The sequence below is a fragment of the Musa acuminata genome, chromosome BXJ3-8 (genome assembly GCF_036884655.1).
Source record: "Musa acuminata AAA Group cultivar baxijiao chromosome BXJ3-8, Cavendish_Baxijiao_AAA, whole genome shotgun sequence".
Taxonomy (NCBI): Eukaryota; Viridiplantae; Streptophyta; class Magnoliopsida; order Zingiberales; family Musaceae; genus Musa; species Musa acuminata.
The window spans coordinates 50442470-50453794 of record NC_088356.1 but is presented as its reverse complement, the minus strand read 5'-3'; the positions used below and the strand labels follow the sequence as shown (position 1 = coordinate 50453794).

The window sequence follows — 11325 nt, the reverse complement described above, 5'->3', positions numbered from 1 at the left end:
AACAAAGGTTTGAAGAAAACTGTTGTTAATGTAACAACTGTTTGACTCGACAATTTGAAACTTTGACGTTGTAATAGAACATATTATGGTTGTGATTTGGGTTACCATAGTTTGGTTTAGGATCAATGGTTTTATATTACACCATATATTATTGTGTAGCATGCAGTAATAAACTTTGACTCTTGACTCTTGACTCTTGAGTTCATTTCCATCTCCCTCCTCACCTCTTCTACAAGAGTGAGTGAGAGGAGTTCATAAGAGAGAGTGAGCGAGAGAGAGAGAGAGAGAGATATGGCAGGGATCTGTGAGGCCGCCAAAGCCACCGGTGGCAGCCCACGACTGAAGCTGTTCGGGTTCCATATGTCTCACAAGGAGGAGCCCGCAGGCGGTGGCGCGCCGCCGGTGGTGTCGGAAGCCGCCTCCTCTTCTACCACCGTCGCCTCATGCGCCGCCTGGGACGGGAGGAAGTACGAGTGCCAGTACTGCTGCCGCGAGTTCGCCAACTCGCAGGCGCTGGGGGGCCATCAGAACGCGCACAGGGAGGAGCGCCAGCGGCAGAAGCGTGCCCAGCTGCAAGCCCGAGCTGCCCACCACCAGCGGAGCCCGCGCGCCATCTCTTCGGTGGCTCAGCCGGCGATCTATGCCGGGTTCTCGCGCCCCAACCCGCCCCACGACGTGCTGCATCACTGCGCCGCTCCGGGCTGGACTTACGTTGCCGAGGGCAGTCTGACCGTATCGCCGGCCCCACGTGGGTTGGACGGTGGCCCCGAGGGAACCAGAGACGTGGACCTCCACCTCAGCCTCGCGCCGGCCCCACGCGGGTTGGACGGTGGCCCCGAGGGATCCAGCGACCTGGACCTCCACCTCAGCCTCGCGCCGGCCGGGTCGTGATTCGATCTCGACTGGGCCGGGTGGTCCGATCTCTACCATCCTCGTCTTCTTTTGCTGGGTTGACCGAGTACGCTATAGATTTGTTTAGCCTTTTCCTACACTTTGTTCTGCGTCTTTCTCAAGCATTACTACGCTCCATTCCCACTGGTGTGTCTGTGTGTGTGTAGATTTTTTATTTTTAATTCAAGGGATACCTAATAATTTTGATAAGTTATATTATACACCATATATGTTACATTTGATCAACAATCACATCCTTTGATTTAACTTAACGTCCAAAAATAATGATCAAATATCATGATTCATATTATCGATCTGTATCATGATTCATCTTATCGATCTGTATCGATGAACCGATCAACTATCAGAACAATATATACCAAACTAGTACAATATATACCAAACTAATCGAATCATATCATACTGAACGTACCAACAACACATAATACAACCCCCTATCGAATCGATACATACCATAGATACCAAATAAATACCAAACGAAACGATACGCTATTATAAGACAAATCTTGATATAAATCAATATTAGTCAATTTAACATTCTTATTTTAAATCTCTTGTGCAAGGCTTTGAAGATTTTGGTTACTGAACTTGCTGTGGAAACCAAACCAATAAACCTAACTACATCAATAATCATGCGCTAATATAAAACAAAATTATTTCAACAAATAATCCATCAAATTTAACCAACAATAATTGTATGGGTACATGGCATGGCAAGAATTTAAGACTGAAACTTTGTCAACATGGTAAGTATCAATAAAGAACGAGTTTAGTGCAATAATGCTACTGTCAATATATCATTAACCATGCAACATTAGATATGTATGTTAAAAGCAATCGTTGTTGCCTTTTCCCACTCGATTGTCTAAACCCTTGTACTTGTGAACAGGACTAGTGTTGTACATGAAGAGTTTTGTGTCTCATAACTCAAGAGCATGGCAGTAAATAGAACTGGATAACAGGGACAAAATGAAAACTGACATCACAAATCACCGGGTGTTACAGCAGGCAAACTGACATTTTCTTGAACCTAATTCAAAGTGTATGCACAAGAGGCATCTGTTTTACCTCATTTACCTCCATGCTAATCTAGTCGGAAATTATATAAACCATTCAACAGATGCACACATCTGATTGGCATTAAATCATGAATCAGAAATCAAGCACTATATCCTACAGCATTAAAATTATGAAACTAGTAACCTTGCAGTGATGGACAGCCTCTGATCATCTTTCTGCTGCTTGAATCCATTTCGGATTGCACCTGCTTATTAATTCTTGAGAACAGTACCAAAACATGAGTACCGAATAAATGGAAAACGGACCTCATTGTATTCGAAATGCATGTAATTGAGTCGCACTGAAGCCAGTTTACTACTTTAACAGATACAACAGCCAGCAAAAACCTTCGAGTGCAAATCTCTTTTAACACTAGCCCAGTAAAAACAGAGGACTCATGAATGATGAGTGTTCCACAGGCTTCAGGAGGGTAATGATGCATATGTGAGCAAACAATGAACAGTAGCACATTTACAAATGAATATTGCACTATACTTATCAATTGGGGGGATGAAATGCTTAACCCTTCTTATCGGAACGGTTGAGGTTGAGATTAAACCATTTCTTTTTGTTTGATTTATCTTTCCCATCAAAACTTCCATCCTCTGCTGGGCTATCCAATCTACTATCATCGTTTGGGATTTTGCTACTGCTACCAGTAACACCACTAGAATTGATCATGGTTCGCACAGTTGTAAATGAGGAATGTATTGTATCTCTTTGTTTCAGCAGTTCATCAACCTGGAGGAGAATAACATATTCATCAAACCAGTACAATCTCTCACGCATTTGACAATGCAAGTATTGATGCAGCAATGTTACATTAGAAAGTAAAGAAATTAAAATATAACTCAAAAACTAAAAAAAGAAAATATCTCCCAAAATAGTCCACAATATACCGGATAGATGAAGTTTATTTTACTTCCTCAAACTAATAAGATACTAAACTAACAAATCACATATCTTTAAGTCCCTGGTCTACGTTCAGAAATAATGAACAATGACTGAAAAAGAGATGGATAAAAAATCGATAGCAGGTTTAGAAACCTTGTCATGTGGTAAACCATGAAGATATAGATGGAATTCTCAATAAGGTTAGACAAAAAAGTCTCGGACCACGATCAAAACCTTGTACAATTAAATTTCAACTGCTGAAGATTTGACCATTAAGCAACCATCTATATTAGAAACATAGAGATCCACCAATAAAATATATGTTTATAGATAGGGTTCCAGATGTCATGATTGAGGACCATAACATTAAGAGATGCATCCCTAGATAGAAAATATCATATCTCTGTTGTGATAATTATTATGATTAAAATTTGTTCAGAAACAAATATAATAGAGTCCACTCATTCAGCAGTTTTCATACAGATTCATCCAGATTAACTTTTTAACAAAAATATTTCTGATCCAATCTGAATAAACATTACTGTCTACCACTCATTCAACAGTTTCCATACAGATTCATCCGGATTAACTTCATAAAGTGAATTCTAAATCAAGAATGATGATATAGAATTATTTGAGAACTTGACACTCAACGGGCCATTCCAAATTAAACAGAGACCAACAACAACTGAGAAAATTTTGTTATAATGATGGAAATGTATTTGTACGGAAGATACATACAGACTGCTTTTCTTGGTTGTATTTGTTTGTCACTTCTTGAAAGCGTGCCAGTGCCTACATAAAAAAGCAAAGTAAAGTTAGATGGACCATGACATGCCACCTCCATTTTGATGGACATTATCAAATAAAATAACCTACTTTTCTATACTCTATTTCAAACTGGCGCAAATCATTTCTCTTTGCCAAAATTTTAGCCTCAACCTCTTTAAGTCTCCCAGTTGTATCTTCATAGGATTTTGCACACATAGCTTCAATGGTATAGGTAGCTGGCTTAAAAAAATTATCACCTGAAAGAACCAAGTGAGGTGAAAAAAAATTCATTTGAATTTGTCATGTAAATTAGACCATAAAACACATGAACAAAGAAGTGTTAGTGAGACGAACCATAAACAGCAAATATGTGGGTTCCAGGTTTTAATTCAGATACTTCACAAGGTTGTAGACCTTCCAATCTTTTGAAGAAAGCAGCCTCCGGATCTTTAGCCATTGCTAACTACACAAAAGATTTAAGATTCAAATGCTCATACACATCATAGACCACATCCACATCCACTTTTTGTCTATGATCACAAATTACAACCAAGAAAGCCAGAGCTAACACACCGCGTTGACTGTTGAATCCATCCGATACACCTGAAAGTGTAGAAAGTACATCCCTGCAGATGTTGCCTTGCCAGTCTTTTCACTATCTTCCTGGTGATACAGAAAACTGAAATTATAATGAACGGAAAAAGCCCTTTCTGTACACTGAACTCATAACACAACATATCTTCCTTGTTATAAACTCAAAATATAAGTTATAATACCAATTTTGCAGATACAGAATATCATAATTTGTAAGAAATAAACTGCAAGCTTTGTTGTGTTGTATGAAAGATATGAAGTAAATTTGCTATTTACCACTCAAACTAAAGGAAATAACAACTTATTCATAAGGTCAGAGTACTATTTGAGTAAGATGGAATTTCTACTGCCTCGATACAAACCCATAGTCAGAAAGGATCTTTCACGCTATTAAAGAAAGAATTTTACTAACTCCCACCGAGTGGTGATGCATCTTGCAGGTTTATGTACATCATTTGGTTGATTAAAAAGTATAGAACTTGTATTTAGTATCATAAATATCACTAATCAACCTTACGAGTTAAGTGTCTAATGAGACCATTTCACTAACAACTGTTTAAATTTAAATGATTAGATGCTCAAGGGTTCCCCATGCAGATTATTCGATCTTAATTAACCGTTTTAAACCATATTAAGAGGAAATAAGAGAATTAGTAGAGAATAATTGTTACTAAAATAAACTCATTGATCCAAAGATTAGTAGAGATAAAAGAATTCATCAGATATATTTTAGAGATAATCAGAATAAACAGAGAAATTAAATGTAAACAAAACAAATAAAATTATAAAAAGAAGTGCACATAGAAATAATAGAAGGAAAACCGGAAATTATAACATTACAAAACCAAGTTACTTAAAAATAATGCTCAAAAGCAATCTTATACAACCAAATCTTAATGTTAAATGTAGATGAAAATCATACAAAATAAAGAAACTTACTCTGGGACCATACATACAGTTTTAAGTTTATTCAATGAATAATAGAATTGACACAAACCAAAACCTAATTTATCTACAATGGACCAACTTATACGTAAGTCAACCCTATGCTGCTCATTAAGGAAGCAATATTTTTCTATAAAATCATGAACCACCTACATGTACCAGCATTATGCAGAATAGGTTCATAAGCATACAATTTTGCTTCGGTATAAAAATGAAAATTACATTCCTAGCAAAGAGAACAGCTAAATATGATGTGAATATCTCAAATGCGAGTAATCAGTATGCTTGATCAAAGGCAAAGCCAAATTTGCCCCCCAAAAAAACAATTCTTACGGTTGCTTCTTTATTGTAGTTTATAGAACAAACCCATTAAGTTCCATATGATAATGAACATTCAACTTTCTTTTTGTACCTTTCCAAAAGCAAGATAGACAAGGACATCTGTTTTGTACAATGATAAAAGCAAGAAGAATTTATCACAATCACCTGTAAAGCTAATCCATAGCCACCATTTGGTTCTTGTTCAAAGTAAAGTAGCTGTGACAACAACAAAAATCCAGAACAAAGTTAACCACACAAAAGCATACAAATTTATGTTCAAATGAACACAGGAAATAACTGGATAAGAAAAAAGTTGCATCTTGTCATCATGCAGCAAATCTATGTTGTTTAAGTAAGTTAATGTCTTTTTCTCACCTTAAATTTACTTTGGGAAGCTGAGATTACTCTGATAACTACCCCTGCTTGTGCTTGATGATCATTAATTGTAATGCTAAAGAAATGTGCACATTGCTTTTCAACCTGCATCCACATGGAGAAGATTAGGAAGAGAATAACATTAAAATATGGCTTCATAGCAAGATAAAATTAGAAGAAGAACCTTTCCATTGGATGATGTTCCAAGAGGAAGTGGTCTAACTGTAACAGTTCCATTTAGAGCTTCTTCCAGAACATTAGCAGCAATGGTAGTTTTGATAGGAACACCCAGCTTGCTAGGAAATTAAAAATGATGATGGACTTAGAGGGACAATAATATAAACAACCAAGTCAACTCAATTTCAATATCACCTGAAAAGTGCCGCAAACATGGTATTTACAGTTCCAAGGTTGGACAAGTCAATCTCCATATCCATGTTCTCATTTTCCAAAGCCTAAGACAGGCAAAATGTTGTTTTAGACCGCTCATCGATACACAAGAAATAAATTGAAGGTTAAAGGATTTGAAGACCTGAACAGCAGATGTTATTCATGACAAGGTCTAGAAAACTTATCACTGCTGGTTATGGGTGCAGGCAGACCAAAAGTGGGAATCTAACCTAAATAAAAGAAAAACACAACCAATATTCCAGCAGTTTTCAAAATCTCGAAACAACAGAGTTTTTACAGACCAGTCATCACAATCAGGATTCACTTGAACCAGTGCTGGAGCCACAAATCTCAGCGTACCTGGCTTACCAAGTATTTTAAAATCACTCGACGCTTATTTATGCCCATCAGAACTGCTCACAAGACTATCGATATCTTATGCTCCACATTGTATCAATCTAGGGTCATAGTATTGGCTACTCACAAGTGAAAACATGCCCAGATCAACTGACCCAATTGATCTCTACTGACTCTCAGACACCCCAGGGCTTTAAACAAAGATAATTAGAAAGCCCATATCAGTTACTCCCCCAACTAATAATCCTGAAACATCTCAACGTTAAATTTGATAAGGAAGACTAGAAAAAGGACAAAAGTGAAGAGAACATAGGAGATGAGTATGAAGAGGGAAAAAATAATGAATTTTTAGCTTAATTTCAATGAAAGTTTTCAATTTAGAACAAGCCTTGTGTTGATAATGTGCCAACACACAAACAAGCCAATCAGCATATATGCTGAGCCAACCCAGTGCTATGTTAGTGTCGCCCAATCTTTGTCATGCTGGTTCTTCCCATGTCAACCTAGGTTATGAGCTGAGCATGGCCTGGCAGGGGCCCAGCATAGCCAGCTTGTGCAACACTAATTTCCAATACCAATCCTAAAATTAAACCCAATCTTTTGAACGATTTAGCAAACCAATTTATATTGGTTACAATAATCTTCAAAGCAGCACTAGGTGAAAATAGCAATGAGAAAATTGCGATTCAGAATAAGGGTTTTTTTTTTCCTGCATATATACCCAGGTGAAGTTGCTTTTCATTTATCGTATGCACACACTTGCAAAGTTTCTTGTATGTATGCCTCACCAGTCACCATAACTAGGTTTGGTTAACCCAGTTCCTAAAAGTTGGTCAACCTTTAAAATTTAATCATTCACTTATGAAATACCAACAATATCTACTACAATATTCTAACAGTTGAATAAAGCAAAATTGCACCTAGTATTTCTGTCCATACCCTGGAGAAAATATAGTAGCATCATAACATTTAAAAGGGACATTACACTTCTCAGCTAAAAATGTTCAAATATTTTACCAATAGTGGACTAGTTTGGGGCAGTGGAAGGAAAGAAATTACTATAAGAGAGAAGGAGAAGGGACTATGCATGAGACAAGCAATTTTAAAGAGGTACACACATTTTAAGACATTTTCATATGGCTATCAAAACATTTAAATAACTACTTAAATCAGACACCAGCTTCAAATTTATTGCATGGATTACAGTTAACAAAAATGCTATTAGTTTAAATGGAATCTCTTAACACAAGAGTAAAAAAGGTTTTGTTTCATCATTCGTGATTGACTGGACACAATAATATCAATTGTAACAAGTGCCTCTGAACATAAGTGAGCTTCAAGTACTATTCTCTGGTTGCTTGTGATTGCTTGAAGCTCTAACTAAATGTGACAGTTCTGCTATTTACCTATACAGTCATTTGAATTTGCCAGTTACCTTTATGGATAAGTATGAAGTGAATAAATAAAGTAATAAAATAAAGATAACTGATCATATGCATCTGCTTTTGTCCATTCATCAACCTGAGTTTAAGAAGTACAATACAGTCTTAGGTGCCATCCATTTAAAGTACGAAGTCAAGCATACAAGCAACTTGAAGACATGACATTGAACTGAGCTACGGTTGACAAACAATATAACATAACTAAGAATGAGGCTATTCTAATCAAGGAAGCATATTTCAGTAATGAAACCTGCTGATCACTCAGGCTAGTACTTATAGCCAAATCAGGTGGTACAGTATCCAGGAGTGAAGGAAAAAAAACAAGAGGAAAATGAAGATTAAGAAATGGGATACTTCAATGGGGTCCATCGAACTTACCTGACAGTTCCTCTTTTCCCTCTTTTTGGGCGTTGGGCAGAAGGGGAGGGAGAGTAGGGTCTTGAGGGACATGGCAAAATGAGATCTAAGGGTGAGTTATCAAATGTGTTTCATGTCTTTTGAGCTACTTTGGTTCCAACTAATTGGTGCTCAATCATTCCTGACCTAGACTGGCTATCAAACAAATAAAAAACAACAACAAAGCCATAAGTCTCAACTATTTAGGGTCAGCTATATGGATCTTTTTTCGCTATTGAGATATGACACCCCTCAACATTTTAACCATCTTATTTTTACTTTATAAATAATATCTTCATCGATCTCTCCATATCATTGAATAATTGATCCAAAATACCTAAAACTTTTACTTAACGGAACTTTCTATTCATCCAACTTAGATATATTCTCCTGTCTATTCTTAGAATTACTAAAATTACATCTCATATATTCAGTTTTAGTCTTACTTAACCTAAAACCTTTAGTTTCTAAGGATTGCCTTAGTAGCTCGAGTTTATAATTAATTTCACTTAGACACTCATGTATCTCAACAAATAACATATACCAGAGAGGTCTATCATGTAAGTGATCAATAAGTTCATCCATTATCAATATAAAAAGATAGAGACTTAATGGAGATCTTTGATGTAATCCTATATTAATATATTCTCTTGACTTAGACAAGCTCAAGGGGTAAAATGTGTGATCAATGCATCCCGAATGTACTGCAGAAAATCAGATGGACGACATATTATTTTCCTGCTAGACTGGCGCATCACAGTCTAATTTATTAATTCTAATCACTTAAAATCTTATAAACCAATCAAATTTCCATTTAATTTTAATTGAATGGACTAAGCACACATTAATAGGCCTAGCATAGGTCATTGCCCATAATGTTGGTGTACATTGGTATCCATGTACACGTCTATGCCAATATCATGTTGTATGTATATGCAATACCCATCTTTTGTTTCTCCATTACATTCAGGTAAATAATCTAGGAATAAATTAAGAACTGAATTAGTATTGTGAAATTTATGCTCGACCTCAAAAAGACAATTACCTCGAAACCAGCAGTATCATATTGCCTTCTTTTCTCTGGATCCGACAAGATGCTATAAGAATATGCAACTTCTTTGAAAAGTTCTGAAGCTTCAGGGTTGCTTGTGTTTTTATCAGGGTGGTACCTATACATATTAGAAACCACAAAATTATTTAATATAAGTAGTAAAATTTAATAATATTTGTGACAAAATACTATCTAACACAATATTGTCGAGCATTTAGGAAAAATATATATAAATTAACTAAATTATAGAGAATGTTTATGCAACAATGATCCTCAAGAGCAAAAATATATATAACCATAACCAACAATTCCCAAAATTTTTGGTTGGCATCTGCGGCTCATCATTGCAGATTGCAACTTTTGAGATTATGTGGCCAATATGTGATACAAGATTTCAAGTACTAACATGCCATTTCTATATTCAACCAGGTTTTATTTGCCATCTACAATTATTTATTTAACTTAAGCCACTCCATTAATCATACCTACCTGAAGCTTTTCTATCATGCATGCAGGAAGCCATATAATAAGGGTTCAAAAGTTTTTAATCATATGAAACTAACAGAGTTCCAGACATCACTGTAATTTTATTCGAATATGGTTTTGGTTTCTTTTCTCAGAGCGCTGGCTCATGTTGACCAACATCTAGAATCGTCTGTATTATTAGCATGGCAGGGTAAAAGCTATTGCCATCATAGGTGTGTCAGCAGAAGCAGTCAAAAGGAAAAGAAAGAGAGAGAGAGAGAGAGAGAGAGAGAGGAGCAAGAAAAAATTATATACAAACCTTAGCTATTCCATGAGCTCACGAATCATGGCATGTTACTGAGAGCAGCCAAGGGGGAAGAAGAAAAGGTACAAGGCAACATAATCAAAATGGTAATGCTAAAAATCTTGAACTACAATCATATGAGGCGGTGAAGTTCGATAGCAAATCTGATGCTCGGATGTCTAAGATGCATGTGAACCCGACAGTGAAGAGTCTATGATTCGATACAGAGGCTGGAGCTATAATAAACAAATTCAATCATCAACTAGGTCGCTAGAATTTATGGTTGCATATTCAGATCTAAGAGGGTGGAAAGATTCCTGCTTTTCACATATGATCTTCTGCAAGAACATACCGCATGCACACTATGTTTATTGCATTCACAGTAAGTGCCTTTCGCATGTGTTTATCAATATAAGCAGAATATTTCATGGAAAGAATTTTTTTTTTGAATTCAAGAAACTGCGAGCCCTAAAATGGTAGCTAAAAAACAAGAAGTATCAAAGTAATGGAAAAGGTAGAATTCAAGACATACTTGAGGGCGAGTTTCCTGTACGCAGATTTGATCTCCTGGTCAGACGATTCTCTCGTGACGGAGAGCACCTCGTAGGGATCTCGACGGACGGCGGGCGCCGAAGGGCCTTCCATCTTCCCCGACGACATCTTCCACGCTCGATTCAGCCCCCCTCTCTCCACGCACACCCCCGCTCTTTCGTTCACCCTCTGCCCACCCTTTGTCCCCTAAGCTTCCGCCCTCCGACCTAAACCTCCATATTCCACGACCCAGCCGTACACAACACGCTCACGCAGCTACCGGTAAAACAACAAACAGATCTAGCGCCGAAATGCTCACGGGTGAATCGAATGCTAAGATCGTCTTCCTCGGGCGAGGGAAGCTATCGATCGATCCCTATCGCTCCTATGATTCGTGGGGATCGGAGGAGTAAGATCGAAGCGACCGGCGTTCTAATTTGGAATCCGAAGGAACCCGGTGCCAGGAAGAGTAAAAATTAATTAAGGGCAACAAAATTTCTCCTACCCACCTGTCCAAC

General features: G+C 37.2%; 2 protein-coding genes across 2 annotated transcripts; one reads left to right on the top strand and one right to left on the bottom strand.

Annotated features, from left to right (window-relative positions):
• The first annotated feature begins 291 nt into the window (after positions 1-291).
• LOC103996436 (zinc finger protein 6-like) lies at positions 292-891 on the top strand. The gene has a single exon (XM_009417358.2). It carries the CDS (start codon positions 292-294, stop codon positions 889-891), a length of 600 nt encoding a protein of 199 aa, XP_009415633.2.
• A 1330-nt stretch (positions 892-2221) lies between these two features.
• Positions 2222-11253, bottom strand: LOC135644564 (chaperone protein dnaJ 15-like). The gene is made up of 11 exons (XM_065162253.1): positions 10809-11253; positions 9502-9625; positions 6244-6326; positions 6056-6167; positions 5872-5976; positions 5662-5712; positions 4210-4299; positions 3991-4099; positions 3745-3893; positions 3607-3660; positions 2222-2712 (listed from the first exon to the last, which is right to left on the bottom strand). The coding sequence occupies exons 1-11, from the start codon at positions 10934-10936 to the stop codon at positions 2491-2493; spliced, it is 1227 nt and encodes a 408-aa protein (XP_065018325.1). The 5' UTR covers positions 10937-11253; the 3' UTR covers positions 2222-2490.
• Positions 11254-11325: the final 72 nt, after the last annotated feature.